The 21679-nt window shown below is 40.2% G+C and overlaps 1 protein-coding gene across 1 annotated transcript in view; it reads left to right on the forward strand.

The window, feature by feature from the left end:
- The first annotated feature begins 924 nt into the window (after nucleotides 1–924).
- The window catches only part of LOC127572530 (trans-2,3-enoyl-CoA reductase-like), a 76836-nt gene continuing 56081 nt past the window's right edge, over nucleotides 925–21679 (forward strand). Inside the window, exon 1 of the mRNA XM_052019897.1 lies at nucleotides 925–1095. Within this exon, the coding sequence (XP_051875857.1) occupies nucleotides 925–1095 (171 nt within the window). The remainder of the gene's footprint in view (nucleotides 1096–21679) is intronic.

Below are 21679 nucleotides of genomic sequence, written 5' to 3' on the forward strand. Positions count from 1 at the left end.
TATAACTTGTCAATGAATATTGGCAGACTTTTCTGGCAGAGGGAAGAAGAAGCAATTCATGACCAAATTTCACCCTGTGTGCACCTGATTGCCAGCAGTGAACACCTGCAGCAACAGCTTTTGGTACAGAGATGAGCAAGGTAAGCTCTGGCCAATTTTCATGAGCTCTGAAATTAGCAGTAATGGCCCTTTTCTTCCTGTGGTTTAGATCATTTTAGCACAGGCTGGGATTGAATGTTTCAGTGTACCTCAACTAATCAATAAATAACACATTGAGCCATGGATACACATACTTATTTTTACAATATATATTTTAAATGGGTTATTTGAAGTAGGAATTTGATTTTACTTGCCAACACTCAGCACAGGTTGTGTTACTGAGTACCCACTACCAGTACTTCTCAGTACTGTCTTCTCGCATTTGTCTAATTATTCTTTTCAATAACATTTTAGGGATAAAAATTATCCAACTTTGGAAGATTCTACTTTACAAGGTTTTGCTCTCAACCCTTTGAATTGTAATGATATCAACAGAACTTGCTTAAGCTGGGCCCTGAATTCTTTCTGCTTTGTATATCTTAGTAATGCAGCTCAAGCTGTCACTTTGAAGGCCTGCTGATAAGGATAGGAAGTAGTCAGTCTCCCTGAGAGCTGTTCTGCCATTAAATAGAGCACTCTTGACACATCAGCCAATGACAAGTTAAATATAGAAGAGGATTACAGAGCCATTGTTTTCAGTCATGTCAAATAAGATTATATACTTGAAATGGAATGTTGCCTGACCTTTTGGTGAATTGTCCGTCTCTGCGTCTATTTAAATGTTAGACAATTGTCCCCTTATTGACAAGCTACTCTGTTTCAGGCAAGTTCAGCAGGTAGAGAATGCAAGCACTTTATAAAAGAAGAGCTGCAACAGAAGAGACCATGGCACCTGGAAAACAAACTGGTCTGAAATCATTATTTTCCCTGTCTCAGTTTGTATTGACTTCAGGACAACTGGGACAGGGCGCAATACAAAAACATTCAAGAATTTCTTATGTAGAAGTGGAAATTCTTGATGCTCGGACAAAGAAGCAGATTTGCATCCTTGAAAAGGTAAGTCATTTCCTTTCATGACGACTTGGGCATTCCCACACTGGTCTGACCTATGGGTGAATGAGTCTGAGATTAAAAAAAGCACTGTGGTAAGGATGAATGTTGGTTAATAATGAATAAAATTGTTACAGAAGAGCTACGTGTGTCTTAAAAACCAACAGGGAAAACCGAAGATCAGTTGACAAGCAGAATAGAACTAATGATCAATATTATTCTGCTATTTCTATTGAACACTGCCCAAGGTGAAAAAAAGTGTACTAAAAATTATACGAATTGGTTAAGAGCCAAACAAAGTTATCTAGTGTTCCAAATGTGTACATGCAAGATATAGAATGGAAAGTATAATAAAGGCATAACTACATCTGACTCAGAGACCTGAATAGAGTCTTGGCTCCAGGCTAGCTTCTATTTATTTTTTAAGTGGCACAAGCACACGCTGTTCATGGTCCAGTCAGACACAAAGGAGATTAGTTCATTAAACCCTCAAGTATTATTTACACAAAGCTAATCTGGCACTAAATGCTATATAAAATACATTGGCCATGAAATGTGCCAGGGACCCCACTGCACAAACACTTAAAAAAATTGCTTAGACTGCTCTTTGATGGAAGGTGATTAGACAGTTAAACAAATGAATGAATGCAACTGTGAAGTCAACAGGGAGAGAACGTAAGCAGCAATTGTACAGAAGACTGATAAACCAAAATGGTTTCCAAACCATGAAGATACACTTGAAGTGATATCAGTTCAGATCTGTCCACTATTTGAAATTCAACTATGGAATCAAGTACAAAACATCTAGAGCTCAAATGAAATATTTTTAATATACTACATTGATTGGAAATTGGAAATAAATGCAAATTTATCTTGTCTTATGTTTGTTGAGAAGGGAGGGCAGAGGTATAATAGGATGTAATTATTGCATGGTAACATTATTTCAAAAGCACTAACATTTTTCCTGGTTTGATAGAGTGGAAAGTGAGAATCCTGAGGCCATAGAGAGCTCGGTAAATGTATTATTTAAGGCATAACTTAAATCAGATTGGTCACTTCCATGCAATGTTGACCAGCAACAAACTTCTCCATTGCTTGATCCTCATGTAACTCTACGTCCTATAACATGTGCTTCTTGTTTCATACCCCAGTCCTGTATCTCCTCAATACACATCATCTTGTATGGGCTGTGTCACTGGGCTTCCCAATGTGCATTCATTCTGTTGCAGGATCTTTTAATGCCTTTCACTGCCTCAGGAGGAGAGGAGGTCAGTGATGAAGAGAATGTAGGTGGCATGATTAATAAGTTTGCAGATGACACCAAAATTGGTGTAATAATGGACAGTGAAGAACATTGTCCAGTTTACAACAGAATCCAGATCAACTGGGAACTGGCTGTTGGAATTTAAGTCAGACAAGTGCAAAGTGATATATTTTGGGAAGTTAAGTCAGACCAGGACATATATAGTTATTGAACAGTGAGACTTCGGGGTACAGGTACATGAATGCCTGAAAGTGGTGACACAGGTAGACAGAGTGAAGAAGGCGGCATATGGCATGCTTGCCTCCATTGGCCGACGCATTGAGTGCAAGAGTTGGGATGTCATGTTGTTAGTTAGACCGCACTTGGAGTATTGTGTGCAGTTCTGGTTGCCCAGCTATAAGAAAGACGCGCTTAAATTGGAGAGGGTGCAGGAAAGATCCACAGGAATGCTGCCTGGACAGGAAGGGCTTGAGTTATAAGGAGAGACTGGATAGGCCGGGACTGTTTTTCTTGAAGTGAAGGTGGCTGAGGGGTGACATTATAGAGGTTTATAAAATCATGAGGAGCGTGGATAGAGTAGATAGTCACAGTCATTTTCCCAGGGTAGGGGAGTCTAAAACTAGAGGGCATAGGTTTGAAGGGGACCTGAAGTGCAAGTTTTCCACACAGAATGTGGTGGGTAGATGGAACAAGCAGTCTGGGGAGGCAGGTACAATCGCAACGTTTAGAAGGCACTTGGACAGGTACATGGATAGGAAAGGTTTAGACAGATATGGGCCAAATGCGGGCAAATGGGATTAGCTTAGATGGGCATCATGGTCAACATGTATGAGTTGGACTGAAGTGCCTGTTTCTGTGCTTCATAACTTCATAAATCTATGGTAGTGCAACTGATGTTGTGTCACAGGCTTTCAAAAGGCAATGGGTAAAGTGTCACATCATAGACTTGAAAAAGATTAAAAAGGCCAGTGACAGTGAGGTACAAGATGGAAAAACAAACATAAAAGATGAAAGACAGAGAATGGGACTTAATGTTTGTCACTTAAACACACCACCCCAGGACTGCTTGTCTGTATTAATGAGCTGGAGTTTGGCACAGGGACCATGATCTGAAAGTTTGCAGATGACACAACACGTTGACTAGTAAATATTCTAGAGAATATCTCCATAATTCAGGAGACCATCAACAAACCAGTGGAATGGGTGGAGCAGTGGCAATGTAACGTCAATATTAAAAAGTGCGTAATGACATTTTTTGGAGGGAAAATAAAGGAAAGACTCACCAGAAACTCAGTAAAATAGGTGCAGAATCATGAAAAAGTGGAGGTTTCTATAGAAAAACCTTTGTAGCTCTTGGAACAGTTGATAAGGAACAATAAACAACTTGCTGGAGGGACTCGGCAGGTCGAGCAGCATCAGTGAGAGGGAAGGAATTGTCGACATTTCAGGTCAAAACCTGATGCGGGATTTTGATCCAAAACATCAACAATTCCTCCTCCCACAGATGCTGCTCGACTCGCTGAGTTGTTCCAGTAGAATGTTTAATGCTCCAGATTCCAGCATCTGTAGTCTCTCGTGCCTCTATAATGCAGTTAAAGTCACGCATAAGATCCTTTTTTTAATAAGTCAATCCACGGAATATAAAAGTAGTGATGTCAGTTCTTTGTAAAATAGCAATTATGTCTGAGATAATATATAGAGACCACTTCTGGGCATTGCACTATCAGAAGGATGTCATGTTTTTGGAAAATGGTGCTGGGTAATCATGGCTGTGAGACAGTCGCAGACAGACTGATAAGGCTGGTTTTCCTCAGAGCAGAGTGAAAGAGATTTAATTGAAGAATTCAATGGAACAGTTTCCATCGGTACAAGAATTAATAATCAGTGGAAGCAGATTATGGATGATTGAACTGAGGGGGTTGATGAGGAGGAAAGATGAGGGTGGAACATTCAGTGCAAGTTGGACATATGGTTAAAAAGGAAATATTTGCAGTGCTCTGGGTAAAGATTGCAAAAGATAGACTAATTGCAGACTACCTTCAGAGACTGAGTTCAGATTTCTAGTTTTTTCATCATTACAGTCTGTTTTCAGGCTACAGTGTCACAAGAAATAAGCTGTGAAAACATTGCAAGTACCTACTCTTCTTCTTTATATTATAACAGTGACCACTCTTCAAAAACGTTTAATTAGTTGCTTAGTGTTTTGGGACATGTTGAAATTGTGAAAGACATTGTAGAATGCAAGCTCCTTTTATGCTCTCTGACATCAGTAATGAGCAAATCCCATGGAGATAAAAAAAAACAAAAAATGTTCAAAACACTCAGCAGGCCAGACAGTATCTATGGGAAAAGAAACAGGGTTAAAGTTTCAGGTCGAAGACCTTTCAGAATGAGAAACAGATTTCCAAAACCTACTGAGAAACTGACTCCCTAAACCAGAGCACTGGGGCCTAAGCTAATGCAGGCAGTCCCCAGGTTATGCAAGGTTCCATTCCCGAGAAATGTCCATCAACTGATTTATCCATAAGTCAGAAATGAACAATTTCCCAGTGAAGGAAAACAAGTGGGCGACAAAAAACATCAACAGCGGTTTACCTCATTGCAGTGAATCATCACAGATACAGTCCATAAAAGTGCCAGCAGAGGCAAAGAAATTCCATTAAGAACGTTTCTTTTTAATCAAGCCATAATTTAAACACTTGGATGTTTGGCCATGCAAACATTTCAGCATAAATTATTCAATGTTATTTTAAACTTCGAAGACCGAATGAGAAAAATCCATGATTAAGTACAATAAACAGATTTGTTTTCACTGAGACATTGATTGTTTTTACACACTTAGAGTTCAATGGGGAGAATTTGTATGAAGTCAGATTTCTGTAAGTCAGGTCTTCAGTAACTCAGGGAGCCCTTGTACTTCAGACATGGTCCTGCTGCAACAACTAATAGAGTGCAGGACCATGGCCTGAAACCTTTTTTTGGATCCACTAACTGAAAAAATCTGTTGAGTCATTACTGAGCATTAATAATATATATGAAGAGGCAATCTTTGGTGGTTAGATGGTAGGTAAACAACATTGGTCCACTGACTCTTCAATTAACACAATTTTTCTTGGTCAGGCCTAGAGACGAGTATCAAGTGATGTTCCACCAAGAACATTGCAGGACCACTGTAGTTCACAATTTGGATTTGCGAATCAGATCTGCTATTGTAGACGTTGCAGATGATACCACTTTATATTTAATATAGAGAACTGCAACAAAATGCCTTAGGTTTTTATGGAATAACCTGTAATTGGCAAGTAATTTTCATATAATTAGATGTGAAGCAGTGCACTTTGGTAGGAGGAATAAGATTGCCAAGTACTCTTCAAAAATAGGAGGATACATGACCTAAAGAGATTAAGGAGAACTGAAATACAAATAAGAAAAAAATAGCAATGCAAGTTAATAAGGCCATAAAAAAGTACTGGGATTGATTTCTAGAGGAATAGAGTAGAAAGACAAGGGAGTTATATATACCTTGCATAGACACTTAGTTATCTGTAATTAGTTTATTATTGTCACATGTACCAAAGTACAGTGAAAAACTTTGTTTTATATGCCATCCATACAGATCATTTCATCACATCGGTACATCAAGGTAGTACAAAGGTAAAGCAATAACAGAATGCAGAATATGGTGTTACAGTTACAGAGAAAGCGCAGTGCTGGTAGACAAGGCTATGCTGATGTAGATTGTGAGGTCAAGAGTCTATCTTGTACAATGTCCGTTCAATAGTCTTATAACAGTGGGATAGAAGCTGTCTGAGCCTGGTGGTCTGTGCTCTCAGGGTTTTGTACCCTCTGCCCAATGGAAGGGGGAAGAAGAGAGAATGTCTGGGGTGGGAGGGGTCTTTGATTATGTTGGCTGCTTTTCCGAGGTAGCAAGAAGTTAGCCACAAGTTGAGAACAAACAATTCGTCCTAAACAGTCACCAAAGAACAAGTTGAAAGATGCAAAATGTGAAATGAGAGCAAGTAATGCCCAAGTTCATGTCAAGTCTCCCTGACAATGGAAGAGAATAAACTTGGAGATTTTCAGTGGAAATCTTTCACTGGCACTCATATCTGTGGTCTTTGAAATATTTTCTGCTCTAAAATTAAATAATGGAAGGTGCAAAATGGCAAACATCAAATTCGCAACAACTCCAAATGAGTAATCAAATACAGAAGTTGCTCTGTTATTTCTGAACAGAAAGTTGAAAGGTTGAGTGAGTTAGGGCTTTTCTCTTTGGAGAGAAGGAGGATGAGAGGTGACTTAATAGAAGTCTACAAGATGATAAGAGGCATAGACTGAGTGGACAGTCAGAGTCTTTTTCCCAGGGTGAAAATGGCTAACACGAGGGGGCATAATTTTAAGGTGATTGGAGGAAGGTATAAAGGGGATGTCAGAATGCACTGCCAACAGAGGTTGTCGGGGCAGATACATTAGGGACACTTAAGAGACTCTTAGATAGTCACATGAATGATAGAGAAATGGGGGGCTATGTGGGAGAGAAGGGTTAGATAGATATTAGAGCAGGATAAAATGTCACCAAAACATCATGGGCTGAAGGATCTGTACTGTGGTGTAATATTCTATGTTCTATATTCAAGACTCCAATCAATAGATTTTTGGATGGTTTCTTCAAAGGGAACTGAGGCATGCAGAGAATGTTCGGTAAAGCGGTCTAGAGTCTCAAGACTAGTCATGATCACATTAAAGAGCTTGAGGGCCACTTGGTCTATGCCTACTCCTACTTCTTGGTGTTCTTATGCAGAAAGGAGAAGAATGGATTGCCATGGGGTTAGATAATGAAATGGGCATAAGCAGTTGCAGCCTTGATAACCTTGATAACAGCATAACTCTGCTCATTTATCAAGTGGGGTGCAAGGTTTTCTCAATTTGGTTATGGCAAATCTAGCTCAGGGTTATTATTTAGTGGCTTTTTTTTTCAGATTTACAGCATCCACAAAAATTCTCTTAGGATGTTAAACAAGGTTAAAATGAATGTTTGTGCAAATTTTATGTGAACTGGACTCAGCCCAGTTATCCAAATGGCCTCTTCTTGTTCCCCGAAATGTTAATGCTGCTTTTCTTTCCTCAGACATTGTCTGACCACAGGAACACAAAAAATAGAAGCAGGCATAGGCCACTTGTCCCCCAAGCCTGCCCTGCTATGGAATATGATCACTACTTTCTTGTGCCAGTTCTCCACAACCCTCAATTCCTTGATCTTTCAAATATTTACTCATCTCCACCTTAAATATATCTAAAGATCTGGATTCTACCACTATCGGGGTCAGAGAATTCCAGAGATTCACCAACCTCAGAGAAGAAATTTCTACACACTGCAGTTTTAAATAACCAGCCCCTTATTTTGTAACTTGTCCTTGACTCTCCCACCAGCAAAAACATCCCCACACCTACCCTTTCAAGCCTTCATAATATCTTATATGTTTGAATAAGGTCACCCCTCATTCTTCTAAACTCCAAGGAATACAGGCGCAAACTGTCCAGCCTCTCTTGATAGGACAACCCTCTCATCCCAGGGAGTACCCTCCAACGCTACTATATCATTTCTTAGGTAAGGGGACAAAACCTGTGCATAGTATTACAGGTGTGGCCTCATCAACACCCTGTACAACTATAACAAAACCTCCCTAAAATTAAACTCCAACCCCTTCGCAATTACGTTCAATGTGCTATTGGCCTTCTTAACTTCTTGTTTGACCTGCCTGCTAACATTTTGTGATTCATTCACTAGAACACTTCGATCCCTCTGCATTTCATTCTTTTGTGGTCTCTCTTCATTTAGATAATAATCCGCCCTTTGATTCCTCTTACCAAAGTGCATGACCTCACACCTCCCCACATTAAACTCCATTTACCAGCTTTTCACCCAATCACTCAGTCTATCTATATCCCATTGCACAATGTTCTAACCACAACATGTCTTTCACCTATTTTTGTATCATTGGCAAAGTTGGAAACCTTACATTTCCTTTCCTCATCCTGGTCATTAATGTAAATACTAAACAACTGAGGGCCAAGAACTGATCCCCGGGGTACTCCATCTGTTACCACCCCCACCCCAGCCTGAAAAGGACCCATTTATTCCAATTCATTTTTTATTTGACAGCCAAATTTTCAATCCATGATTCAATGCTGAGTGTTCCAGCATTTTCTATTTTTATTTTCTCTTTCCCTACCTACTTATGTCTTCATAAATCCATAAGGCATGGTTATATGTATGAGATAAGAAAGGATGTAGGTTGGAGCTGCAGTCTAATGCTGGTAAGGCTTTGATGGCATGCTGCCTCTGGCAGAGTGCATACAGTCAGATCAGTGCTCAATGACAGAAGAACAGCAAATCATTTCAAAGGAAATCTAAGGAGGCATAAACTCACTAATGATTTGCAGCTGACTTTACTAAAAGATTTTTGCAACTCCATGTTTCTGAAAAATAGCCACCATTCACGTATCAATCTTTAATGCAAGTGGAAAATTTAGTCACTATGGTGAACAGAATGAGGCAATAAAGAAGCAGACAATGTCTTATGATGAACTGTGTAACATTCTAAATTTAGTATGAATGGCACAGAGAAGAAGTCAGCCTACCGAATGGAGATATTAATTGTCTCACATCAGTGGCTGTTCTATTAATACAATTTGCATTCTCCCAATGGAACTAGGAGACACAGTGTAAAGGAAGAGAAGGCTATATGCTAATATGTACAGAGACATGAGAAGAGGGGGAATTGGACTAACGTTGTTGCTCTCTTGGGAGCTGGGATGAATCCATTGAGCCTAATGGTCTCCTTGGGTGTCATTCTAAGATAAGATATAGAGCTGGAGAAGACTGCAGAGCCAGAAGGAGAGACCCCATTTGTAAAGGAAGGCAAGAATTAGATGTAAACACAGGAAATGCTGCAGCTTATTTCTTGACTTTTGTCTCGTTTAATTTTAAAGCAAGAATTAGACGGCCGGCAAGGAACAGAAATGACAGGAAAGTGAGAGCTAAAAAGAGACCGGACTGCGTGACACTTTGGATGATGACCTGACATTGAAAATGTTGGTGGGGAGTTTGAAACTCGCCCACAAACACAGCAATGAATATTTTGTAATCTTTTAGATCAGTCAATGATTGTTAGTTTTTAAAACATAAGACCATTAAGATATAGGAACAGAATTAGGCCATTCGGCCCATCGAGTCTGCTCTGCCATTCAATCATGGCTGATTTTCTTTTCAACCCGATTCTCCTTCCTTCTCCCTGTAACCCTTAATCCACTTACTGCTCAAGAACCTATCAATCTCTGTCAATCTCAGTTTTTGCTGCTTCATTGCAAGGTGTGAGTCAAGGGTGGAATTATTCAATGCCGAACACGCAAGGCATGTGAAATGCTAAGAATTATATTTGTTTTGTGAAGGGACTGAATCCACCGTGGTTCAACTAATACACATAGGTTCATCATCTTCAGCCAAGACTTCTCCTATGCCAAGGTGCTAAATGTGGCTCAGAGTGCACACTCTCTGGAAGTTCATTTTGTCAGGTGCATACGAAACATCCTAAAGCACAATTTATATTCTCCATTAGCCTGGCATGTATTTAATGCTAAATCAACATTGCTCTTGCCGTTAGTGGAATCTTGGTATGCACAATTTGCCTGTTGTATATCCTACATTATGACATGATTACGTTTGAAAACTTACCTCATAGTTTGTGAAGTATTATTGTCAGATGGGAGTTGTGAAAGGTCAATTGTTCTTTTCCCTTCCACTCTCCTCACTAACATTCTGATCTTCAATCTACATTATACTCTACTCATACAAAGTGTCACACTCACAGACTCCTTTATTTCCTACTTTATTACCAGCTCTGTCCTTGACAAGCACTTAATTCTTACTTCCCTTTCAACTTCCAGGCTCATTCCACCCTGGCTCCGTATTCCCCGTATGTTAGCATGCACTGTACCAATCCTTAACTCTGGCGCCCTTTACAATCCCAAGTAACAAAGCCCAGCCACTGAAGTCTTTTTTTTATCTGTGACAACTGTACTTCATCTAATTTCAAAGTCTCCAACAAAACTATGGCTTCAACCAATACTTGAGGGACCTTCCTTCATCTCTATTGTCAATTGACATTTATTTTTAGAAGTACTTTTGCAGAAAGCTGTCCTAACCTAAAAGTACTTTTTTTTCTTAAAGAGCAATTTCACTCACATTGTTTTTTTTAATAGAACCAATGTTAAAAGCACATCCAAAAGAGATCATTCAACTGAATTAGGGATCTCTCTGATTAGGGATGGTCAACATGACTTTGTGCATGGTAGGTCATATCTAACCAATCTTATAGAGTTCTTTGAGGAGGTTACCAAGAATGTCGATGAGGGAAAGATGGTGGACGTTGTCTACATGGCCTTTGACAAAGTCCTGCATGGGAGGCTGCTCCAGAAGGTTAAGTCACTTGGTATCCAGGATGAGGTAGCCAATTGGATTTGACATTGATTTAACGGGAGAAGCCAGAGAGTGGTAGTAGATGGTTGTGTCTCTGACTGGAGGCCTGCAACTAGTGGTGTGCGGCAGACATTGGTGCTGGGTCTGATGTTGTTTATTATCTATATTAATGATTTAGATGATAATGTGGTAAATTGGATCAGCAAATTTGCAGGTGACACTAAGATTTGGGGTGTAGTGGACAGCGAGGAAGGCAATTAAAGCTCGCAGCATGATCTTGACCAGCTTGGAAAATGGGCTGAAAAATGGCAGATGAAATTTAATGCAGATAAGTCTGTGGTGATGCACTTTGGGAGGACAAACCAGGGTAAGACTTATACAGTGAATGGTAGGGCTCTGAGGTGTGTAGTAGAGCAAAGGGACCTGGGAGTATTGAATTATAGTTCCTTGAAGGTGGTGTCACAGGTAGATAGGGTCATAGACAGAGTTTTTGGCACTTTGGCCTTCATAAATCAGGGCATTGAGTACAGGAGATGGGATGTTATGTTGAAGTTGTACAAGACGTTGGTGAGGCCAAATTTGGGGTATTGTGTTCAGTTCTGGTCACCTACCTGCAGGAAAGATATCAATAAGCTTGAGAAAATTTACAAAGATGCAGAGAAAATTTACTAGGATGTTGCCGGGACTTGTAAACCTGAGTTGTAGGGAAAGGTTGAATAGGTTCTGGGACCTCTACTTTTTGTGATATTTATAGATGACTTAGATGAGGGGGTGGAAGGCTGGGTTAGTAAGTTTGCGGATGACACTAAGATCAGCGGTGTTGTGGATAGTGTGGAGGGCTGTTGGAGCTTACAGAGGGATATTGATAGGATGCAGAGCTGGGCTGACAAGTGGCAGATGCAGTTCAATCCGGAGAAGTGTGAGGTGGTACACTTTGGAAGGACAAACTCCAGGGCAGAGTACAGGGTAAATGGCAAGGTACTTGGCAGTGTAGAGGAGCAGAGGGATCTGGGGGTTCATATTGACAGTTCACTGAAAGTTGCCTCACAGGTGGATAGAGCAGTTAAGAATGCCTATGGGATGTTAGCTTTCATAAGTCGTGGAACTGAGTTTAAGAGCCGCGAAGTGATGATGCAGCTTTACAAAACTCTTGTTAGACCACACTTAGAGTACTGTGTTCAGTTCTGGTCGCTGCATTATAGGAAGGATGTGGAGGTGTTGGAGAGGATGCAGAGGAGATTTACCAGGATGCTGCCTGGATTAGAGCGTATGGAATATGAGGAAAGGCTTAAGGTGCTAGGGCTTTATTCACTGGAAAGGAGAAGGATGAAAGGAGACATGATGGAGGTATATAAAATATTGAGAGGAATAGATAGAGTAGACAGTCAGAGCCTCCTTCCCAGGGCACCAATTCTCAAGACGAGAGGGCATGGCTTTAAGGTTATGGGTGGGAGGTTCAGGGGAGATGTCAGGGGGAGGTTTTTCACCCAGAGAGTGGTTGGTGCATGGAATGCACTGCCTGGGGTGGTGGTGGAGGCAGATACATTGGACAGGTTCAAGTGTTTGTTGGATAGGCATATGGATGAATGTGAGATAGAGGGATATGCAGGACGAAAGGGTTAGATAGCGTGAAGGTGGTTTGATGGACGGCACAACATGGTGGGCCGAAGTGCCTGTTTTGTGCTGTATGGTTCTATGGTTTATTCCCTGGACCACAGGAGAATGAGGGGAGATCTTAAAGAAGTATACAAAATCATGAGGGGTATAGATAGGGTGAATGCATACAGGCTCTCGCCCCTCAGGTAGGTGAGACTAGAACTAGAGGACATTGGTTTAGGGTGAATGGTGAAATATATAAGGGGAATCTCAGGGGGAACTTCTTCACTCAGAGGGTGGTGTGAGTGTGGAATGACTTGCCAGTGGTAGTGGAAGATGTGGGTTCAATTGCATCATTTACGGGAGGTTTGGATAGGTGCATGGATGGGAGGGTTCTGGAGGGATATGGTCGAGTGGCAGGTAGATGGGACTAGGCAGAAGATCAGGTCGGCATGGACTAGATGGGCCGAAGGGCCTGTTTCTGTGCAGTCATACTCTATGAATATTTTAATGTAAATGATATTGTTTTGAATTCCAGAATTTAAAAAAAACTTGGTTAATTACACTAGCATTCTTATACCTCCATAAAGCTCCAAGCAGACTGTGAGATTAAACAACATCCCAGCTTCAGCAGTGAAAACCCACACTCCAGGCTCAGCTGTACCTGGATCCACACTGTTCCAGTACAGTTACAATGCTGGCATCTATCCAACAATGTGGAAAATTGCCCAGCTATGTCCTGTTCATAAAAAAGCAGGACAAATCCAGTCCAGCTAATTGCCACCTGATCAGTCTACTCTCAATCATCACCAAGATCATGGAAACTCTCATCAACAGTGCTATCAAGCAATACTTACTCTCAAAAAACCGATCACCAATGCTTAGTTGTGGTTTTGCCAGGACCACTCAGCTCCAGACCTCATTACTGAATTGATCCAAACCTCCAGACCTCATTACTGCCTTGATCCAAACTTAGACAAAAGAGCTGAGAATCCCAGAGGTGAGATGAGTGTGACTGCTCCTGACATCAAAGGCAGAATCTGACTGAGTATGGCATCAAGGTGCCCAGATAAATTTGAAGTCAATGGACATCAAGGGGAAAACACTCCAACCTTTTGAGTCATTACTCATTCAAAGCAAGATCGTCCCAGGATACTATTTCAGGAATTCGTCAGGGCAGTTGTCCTCAGCCCAGCTATCTTCAGCTGCTTCATCAATGATCTTCTTTCCACCAGAATGTCAGAAGTGGGATGTTTGCTGATGATTGCACAAAGTTCAATTCTATTTGCAACTCTTGGTAAATGAAGCAGTCCATGCCTGCATGCAGCAAGACAACATTCAGGCTTGGTCTGATCAATGGCAAGTAACAGTGGTGCCATAAACATGTCAGGCAATGACCACCTTGAGAAAGAAAGTCTCCCCACCAACCCTTGACATTGAATAGGATTACTGTTGCCAAGCCATCCACCATCAACATTCTGGAGGTCAGTATTAGCCAGAAACTCCACTAGGCCTGGTACTTAAATACTACGGCTTCGAGAGAAGGGGGGAGGCTGGGTATCCTGTGACAACTGACTCACCTCCTGATACTCTAAAGTCTTTCCAACATCGATGAGCCACAAATCAGAAGTGCGATGGAATAGTCTACACTTGTGTAGATGAGAAAAGTTTTAGTGTCAAGAAACTCAACACCATCCAGGACAAATCAGTCCACCAGACCGGTGTGTGTGACATTTACAAAATGCACTGAAGTTACTTGGCTAGGTCATTCCAACAGCACCCTCTCCAAAAGGCAATGTCTACCACCAAGAAGAGCAACGTCAGTAGGTGCTGGGGAACACCACCACCTGCAGGTTCCCCATCAAGTCACACACCATCCTGACTTGAAAATATAACAGTGATCTTTGTTGTCACTTGGTCTAAATCCTGGAACTCCCTCCCCAACAGTGCTGTGGGAGCTCCTTCACCACACAGACTTCAGTGGTTCAAGGCGGTGCTCACCACCATCTCATCCAGGGCACACAAGGTCAGCAGTGAATGTTGGCTTTTCCAGGGATACCCCAGATCCGATAAAAAGGAATAAATAGAAAAAAAATACTCGGCTGATAGTTGGTCCAGGTGAACTCTCAGCACAAAATATCAAAGACTTGCTGAAAGTGACACTGTTTTTTCCAGACAGAAACTCATCAATTCTGAAGTCATTGATGTCCGATCCTTATTTGTTATGTTGCTGTACACCAGTAGATGGCAATGTGGCATCATTTATGTTTCATTTTCATTGAAGTGTGGGTGGTATTTTATTTATTAGCAAAAAAAGATAATTTTAAAAGGTTATAAACATCATGCTCTTTCCAGAATTGTCTCCAATTTAACCATTTTTCTTTACCTTAATCTTTTGCAGTTTCTTATATTGCCAAAGCATCTTGATTGCTCAGCTTTGACCCGCTGAATTCTGACAACCTAATCTAAACCAAGTGTTAGTTTGCATTACACAAAGTGCACTCTCCTGATACAACAAATTTAACTTGTTTGTTTTAGTAATATCAATAGAAAATATGAATACCGACTTCTATACGGTTAAAATATTTTCCTTATTTCACATCATTCTTCCTAAAGCATCACTTGAATCATAGCCTGTGGTTTCCCATCTCTTTCCTTACTGTGGCCTTCTATGTTAACTATCCCATAATAACCTTCAGTAGTGCCATTAACTTATTATAAAATACACAACCCGACAGCAAAGTAGGTATTAAAGAAGTTTATAAAGCAGACTTTATTTTTTACAGCATACTCTGGCATCTTAGCTCTATGTTTTCCTCTCAATAAAAGTGTCAGCTGGAATAGTGCGAGAAAGACTGTGTCTGAAATAGTGGTATCGTGTGCCAGTACTATAGGGAGAGGGTGGACAAACTGGGGTTATTTTCGCTGGAGCATCAGAGGCTGAGGAAGACCTGATAGGAGTTTATAAAATTATGAGAGGCATGGATAGGGTAGATCGTCTGAGTCTTTTTCCCTGAATGGAAATGTCAAATACTAGAGGACATAGCTTTAAAGTGAGAGGGGGAAAGTTAAAGGAGATTTGCAAGGTAGATTTTTTTCAAAGTGCAAAGAGTGGTTGGTACCTGGAATGCGCTGGCAGGGGAGGTGGTGGAAGCAGATGCGATGGTGATGTTCAATAGGCTTTAAAATAGACCCATGCAGGGAATGGAGGGATATGGATTATGTGCAAGCAGATGAGATTAGTTTAATTGGCATCATGTTCGGCACAGACATTGTGGGCCAAATGGCCTGTTCCTGTGCTATACTGTTCTATGTTCTAAATACACTATTAATCTATACCAGAATTTCCATAAACAAAACTATCCAGAATATCAAGCGATAGGTTTCACCCTATTGTGACCAACCCAAGGTTATGTTGTGTTGATGGAAGTGTGTTGCTGGTCATAGGTTTGGGGTCACACAGTTCATGGTCAGACATGCATCAAGGGTCACTGAAACTGCTGGTCTACTCACTCCTCCTCCTCATTCTAGCACATCCACCTCATCTCACTATCCTTTCTGCCTTCAAATTCGGATACCAGGCCCCTCTCCATACCATGACCACATCCTTACTCTCTTGCTATCTCAGATGCCCGAACCCTGGCAGCAAAGCCCATCACAGTCAGAAGAGAAAGAAGAGAATACGATTGTGCTGGAGAGAGTGCAGAGGAGATTCGCTGTGATGTTGCCTGGATTGGAGGACCTTAGTTATCGGGAGAGATTGGATAGACTTGGCTTGTTTTCCCTGGAGTGAAGGTGACCTGATGGAAGTATGTAAGATTATGAGAGGCATGGATAGGGTCGAGAATCAGAATCTTTTCTCCCCATGGAAAAGGGCTCAAAAACAAGAGGGTGTAAGTTTAAGGCAAGAAGAAAGAGCTTTACAGGGGATCTGAGGGGTATTGTTTTCCCCTCACACAGAAAATGATTGATATCTGGAACTTGGTTGCCAGAGGAGGTGGTAGAATCAGATACAATCGTTATATTTATAAGGCATTGAGGCACTAATGTTAAGGGGAAATGGTATTGTTTTCACATCATATAGATGGTCATTGTCAGGCATCAGCATGGTGTGATAATGCTTCAACAACATTTCCAGAGTGGACCTTCCTTTATCATTGTCTGTCATGACCCTCTTCCTCTTGCTCCTCTTCCCGGTCTTCTTTCACCTTTTCCTCCTGCTGTTGCCTGGTAGCCAAAGGTAGTGTGAGGTTTTTGAGCTGTGCACAGGGAACAAGTGAAAGGCACCTGTTAACACTCTGGATCTCAACACACCTTGTCAGTCTCCTCAATAATCTTCACGGCCCAATGGCTCCGGTTGTAGTTCTACTCTTCAGCTCATCTATAAACCTGGAGCCATGGGCACAAGGTTTTGTTCAGAGGAGTTTTGTTTTGTCTGGCCAGGAGGCTAAAGTATGGTGGGACGTGCTGTATGAGTGTACGGCACTGACCGTGACAATGTATTGGTGATAGTCACACACTACCTGCATCTTCAGGGAGTAACAGATCTTTATGGGTTCATATGCTGAATCCTGATTGCTACATGTAGGCAGACTATTGCTTCCTGAAGCACTGTGAAGCCCACAATCTGGGAAAATCCAAATGTCTGCAGTTCCCTACATGAGAAGAAACTGAGTTCCATTCGAAAGCAGTCTTCATGATGCCAATGCAGAGTTGTGCAGCGATATATGTTGATATCAGTATCTGCCAGATGAGATAGTCTGGAGACGAGGAAGTTCAGGGTCTCAGCAACCTTGACCTTCACAATAAGAGCAGTTCAGGCATTGGAACACAATGGGGTCTCTGTCCAAGATGGCAGATCTCTGCCTCCAAAAAAAGACTCAGGATTGGACACTGCTATTGGCCAAAGCCCTCACCACCTATTTCCTTTGCTCTCCTCTGCAAGGTAGGCTTCATCTTTGGCTCTTCTCCTCCTGTTACTGGTCACGTTGAAGTCCCAGACAAATCACTGCCAAGCATCCACTTCGTGAAAAAAAATGTCATGATAGCAGCATTAAAAAAAATGTCTTAATCACTGGAATTCCTTAGTTCACAACAAGTGATTACAATCAGTTATTCTTGAGTTGAATCCAATACAAGCCTAGATATTAAAAATATAACATTCTGGAAACACTCATCAGGTAAGGCAGCATCCATGGGGAGAAAAACTGAATTAGTGTTTCAGATCAATGAAACTTCATCAGAATTGATCTATTTAGAAATAACCGGCAATTCCACTAAACAATTTCCAGGTTCTTCAATAATTTTAAGTCTCAATTGGTTTAAAAGTATAAATTATCTCAACTTTTAAATAATTAATGATCTAATGTTGTTTACAATTTTAACAGTGCTCATGACATTAGCAAGTCTATTGATTTTAATAATCTTAAAATGACAGTAATATTGCCAACAATGTAAATAATAATCAATTCTTTAATATCAGATTTTAACCTATTGTCCACCAAAATTGATTGGACATGGTCAAGAATATAAATGAACAACATCTTTTTGAATATTGTTTTGTGATTTGCAATATAAGGATTTTAAGGCCATTACAAAACATTCAAAAATTATACACCATATTAAAACTATTGAAATCATATGTAGCAAATGTAATAAAAAGGTAATTTCCATGTGACTACTTGTTATCTGGTGAAATGTGTTAGTAATTTGGTCTAGATAATCCAAAGATAAATTTATATACTTAAGTTGCAGAAGTTCCTTTAGTATAAAAATTAGACTTGACAGCACCATAATTGTTCTGAGAAAAGGAATGCGAAAGGAGTTATAAGTGTTAATATGCCGAAGATTAAAGGGGAAAATTCCACCTGGACAGTAGAGGGAACCAATTTACTGTTAGAACCAAAAAGAAACAAGAACTGCAGCAATATTAATGTTAAGATTAGTCGATCACTCGTTACAAAATTAAATAAACAATTATCAGTTAGGTGGGAGAACTAAGATTGACAGGATTAAATGTATAAAGATGTTGCTGTGGATTGCACTCCTGATATAATAAAAGCAATATAGGAAGCAACAAGGAAAATATTATTGTACAGCAGTGTCCCAGTAATGATGTTGAAGATAGTGTAAGTCTACAATGGAACTAAGTTAAGCTTGAAGGATATAAATTAAGAGAAAACCACGATGTTATTGAGGTTTATATTTCCAAGCTAGATTAAAGAGTATCACGCTATGTAAAGGAACTACTGTATTTCCAAGCCTACAGTATGATCACCAAGAGTGGTAGGGAATAGTATCAGTGAAAGTAGGAGAGATAGAAATTACATGAACAAGAATAATTCCAGAGCATTGAAAATTTATTCTGAAAATAAAGGCCTTGGTTAAGGAGACCCTTCAATAACAGCAGGAGGAAATTGATGAAACAAACCTTGGGGTAACTGCAGTTTTCCCGCAGATCACCCAGGTGAAACAATATTATGATTAAAAATTGTCAAATGCCAGCAATGAAGTCATTATTAAGGAATTTACCTCTTGCATCACATTAGTGAATAATGAGGGCTCACACAATCACATCAAAGTCAATGAGATGAGAAATGCCCTAGATAATGTTGAAAAGGATTCTGCTCTCTGATTTAACAGCATCATATTAAAAGAGTGGCAAGGCTCACAATTAAATCAACTCATGACCTTATGGATTAAACTGTAAATAAATTAATGCTATTGATAGTAATAGAACTGTTCTTTATTCTGAAGACTGAAGATATTAAGACATTAAAAAGTATTGATAACTGGATGTCAATCACAATAGGATCAATGTTACTGAGGTTATTCACCAAGATTCTGACAAAACAAGTTTACACGGCAATTACTCTCAACCCTAGACAGAAGAGTTTTATTTCTGCAACTCCAGGGTGCACAAAAGGCACTAAACATTACAGAAAGAGCTTCCGATTATTTCTAATTGACTTGGCAGAAGACTAACTCTCTGCAGCAGGAACTAATGACCAATTCCTGCTCAGAATGGGTCTGGGAAAAAAAAAATGATTTAATAGGTAATATACAAAAAACACCCAGTTCTTGATCTATGCAAAGCATATGACCATTTTGTAAGTAGAAAAGACTTGAGAAAATGCATTATAGATTTTTTGATTCAGTTCATTCCCATGGGGAGGGGTGGGTGTGGAGAGGGGGGACACCATTCCTTATGGGAAGAATAGATTTCACACTACTCACAGCACAAGAGGCCATACAGCCCATTGAATCTATACTTGCTCTCAGAGCAATCCTGACAATCCCATTCCTCCAATTACTTTCAGGTAAACCTGTTCTCCCTCACATACAGTATTTATCAACACATAAACTAGGGGACAATTACAGTAGCCAATGAACCAACCAACATGTGCTCCAAAGAGTCAATGCTATTCTTGTGAAAATTCGTAAGTCATAAATCGAGGAATATCTGTACATATACATGAATGCAAACACCACTATAGAAAGAGTGGAACAATCAACTAAAGCCATTCTGATCAGCAAGGGAGTTAAACACAGTTTCCCTATCCCAGTGGAGGCAAATATGACAGAGCTGTTTAAGAGGCTCTTAGATGGCACATGGATGTGCAGAGAATGGAGGGATATGGACATTGTGCAGGTGGAAGGGATTGGACGTTTAGGAGTAGGTCACCAGTTTTTGCCAATAACACTGCTATTATTAGTGACTCACAGCAGAGCAACTAAAAGTCTCATTATTTTAGAATCATATTGCAGTAACACAGGTTTGAAAATTAATATTAAATAGGTGGTAGTATGCCATGTGGCTTCCAAAAACAAGATATTTATTTGTAACAGTTATCAGCTGAGTCACTGATAACAAAAGCTGCAGCTTATTGATCCCATTGACACTGACAAATAGTTCAGCCCATGAATTGATCCCTGGAATGGTGTTACCAGGGATCAAGGAATTATTAAATTAAAATTAGGGACCAGCATATTAAAACCAAATTAAAAGGCAAAATTTATGATATCTGATATGATGCAGAGATTTTATTACCACATTAGATTATTAGAGGTATCCCATTAAAGTACTTCAGTAAATATTGACCTTCTGATTAAAATGTTGCCAACGTTTGTGTACTTCAGAAGATTGAATAGGAGATGGAGCTCTGTGCCCGCTAGAAATGAAGGGACAGATCCCAGTCTCTTAAATTGTGAGATTGATGGCATTCCCTCAAGTCATCAATCTGTTATTTATTTCATACTTGCGGGATTGATTGGGTCTGAAAATTGAAAACTTAGAAATGTAAACATACTCAATAATGTAAAAAATGCATTCTTGTGAACAATCATTACAGAGAATGGTATAAACAAAGTTAACTTGAATGGTATAGATCACTGTAATAGTGAACACAGTGGTGTGCAGGGCTACAGCCAGAACAGCTGTTGCCTTGTTGCCTCACAGCACCAGAGACGCAGGTTCAAATCCCAACCTTGGTGCTGTCTGTGTGAGTTTGCATATTTCCCTGTGGACTTCATGTGTTTCCTCTGGGTCCTCTAGTTCCTCTCACATCCCAAAAGATGTGCAGGTTGGTGAGTCGATTGGCAACTGAAAATTGCCTTGTGTGTGGATTAATGGTAGAATTTGGGGGGAGTTGTTGAGAATGTATGATTAATGCAGAATTAGTGTAAGTGGGTGTTTGATGATTGGCCCAGACTTGGTGGGCTGAAGGGCCTGAATTTGTGCTATATCCTTCTATGACTCTATGACACTATGACTGACAAAAGATGTAGAAACTTAAATAATTAAAAACCTTAGGTAGGAGGTACTAAAGATGGGCTAACCTTTCTCTCCAGAGTATAGGGATCAAGTTCTTTAAGAACAATAATTACTTTCACTGAATATTTGGGTGTGATTTGGAGACAACAAAGGTTCACTGATTAGGTGTGGAGCAAAAAAGGTTAACACACCTGTGAGGCACACATTGAGAAATTGTACAGTGGAACTCAGATTGAGATTTTTGGTTTTGCTTTGGGTATAGGGAGAAAGTGGTTCCTTGATAAAGAGGGTGTCATGTGAGTTTGTGCTGTTTGAAGGGGTTCAAGACATTCTGAGAGCCCTCACAGGTTCAGGTAAGATCGGGGATAGCACCAAGTAATTCTGCTACATTTCTAGCTATACGATTCCAATATCAATTTATACTGGCACAAACATAACACCAAAATTTGTGTGAGAGTTGAAACTGCATCTTGCCAAG

This window comes from Pristis pectinata, chromosome 7 (assembly GCF_009764475.1).
Source record: "Pristis pectinata isolate sPriPec2 chromosome 7, sPriPec2.1.pri, whole genome shotgun sequence".
Lineage (NCBI taxonomy): Eukaryota > Metazoa > Chordata > Chondrichthyes > Rhinopristiformes > Pristidae > Pristis > Pristis pectinata.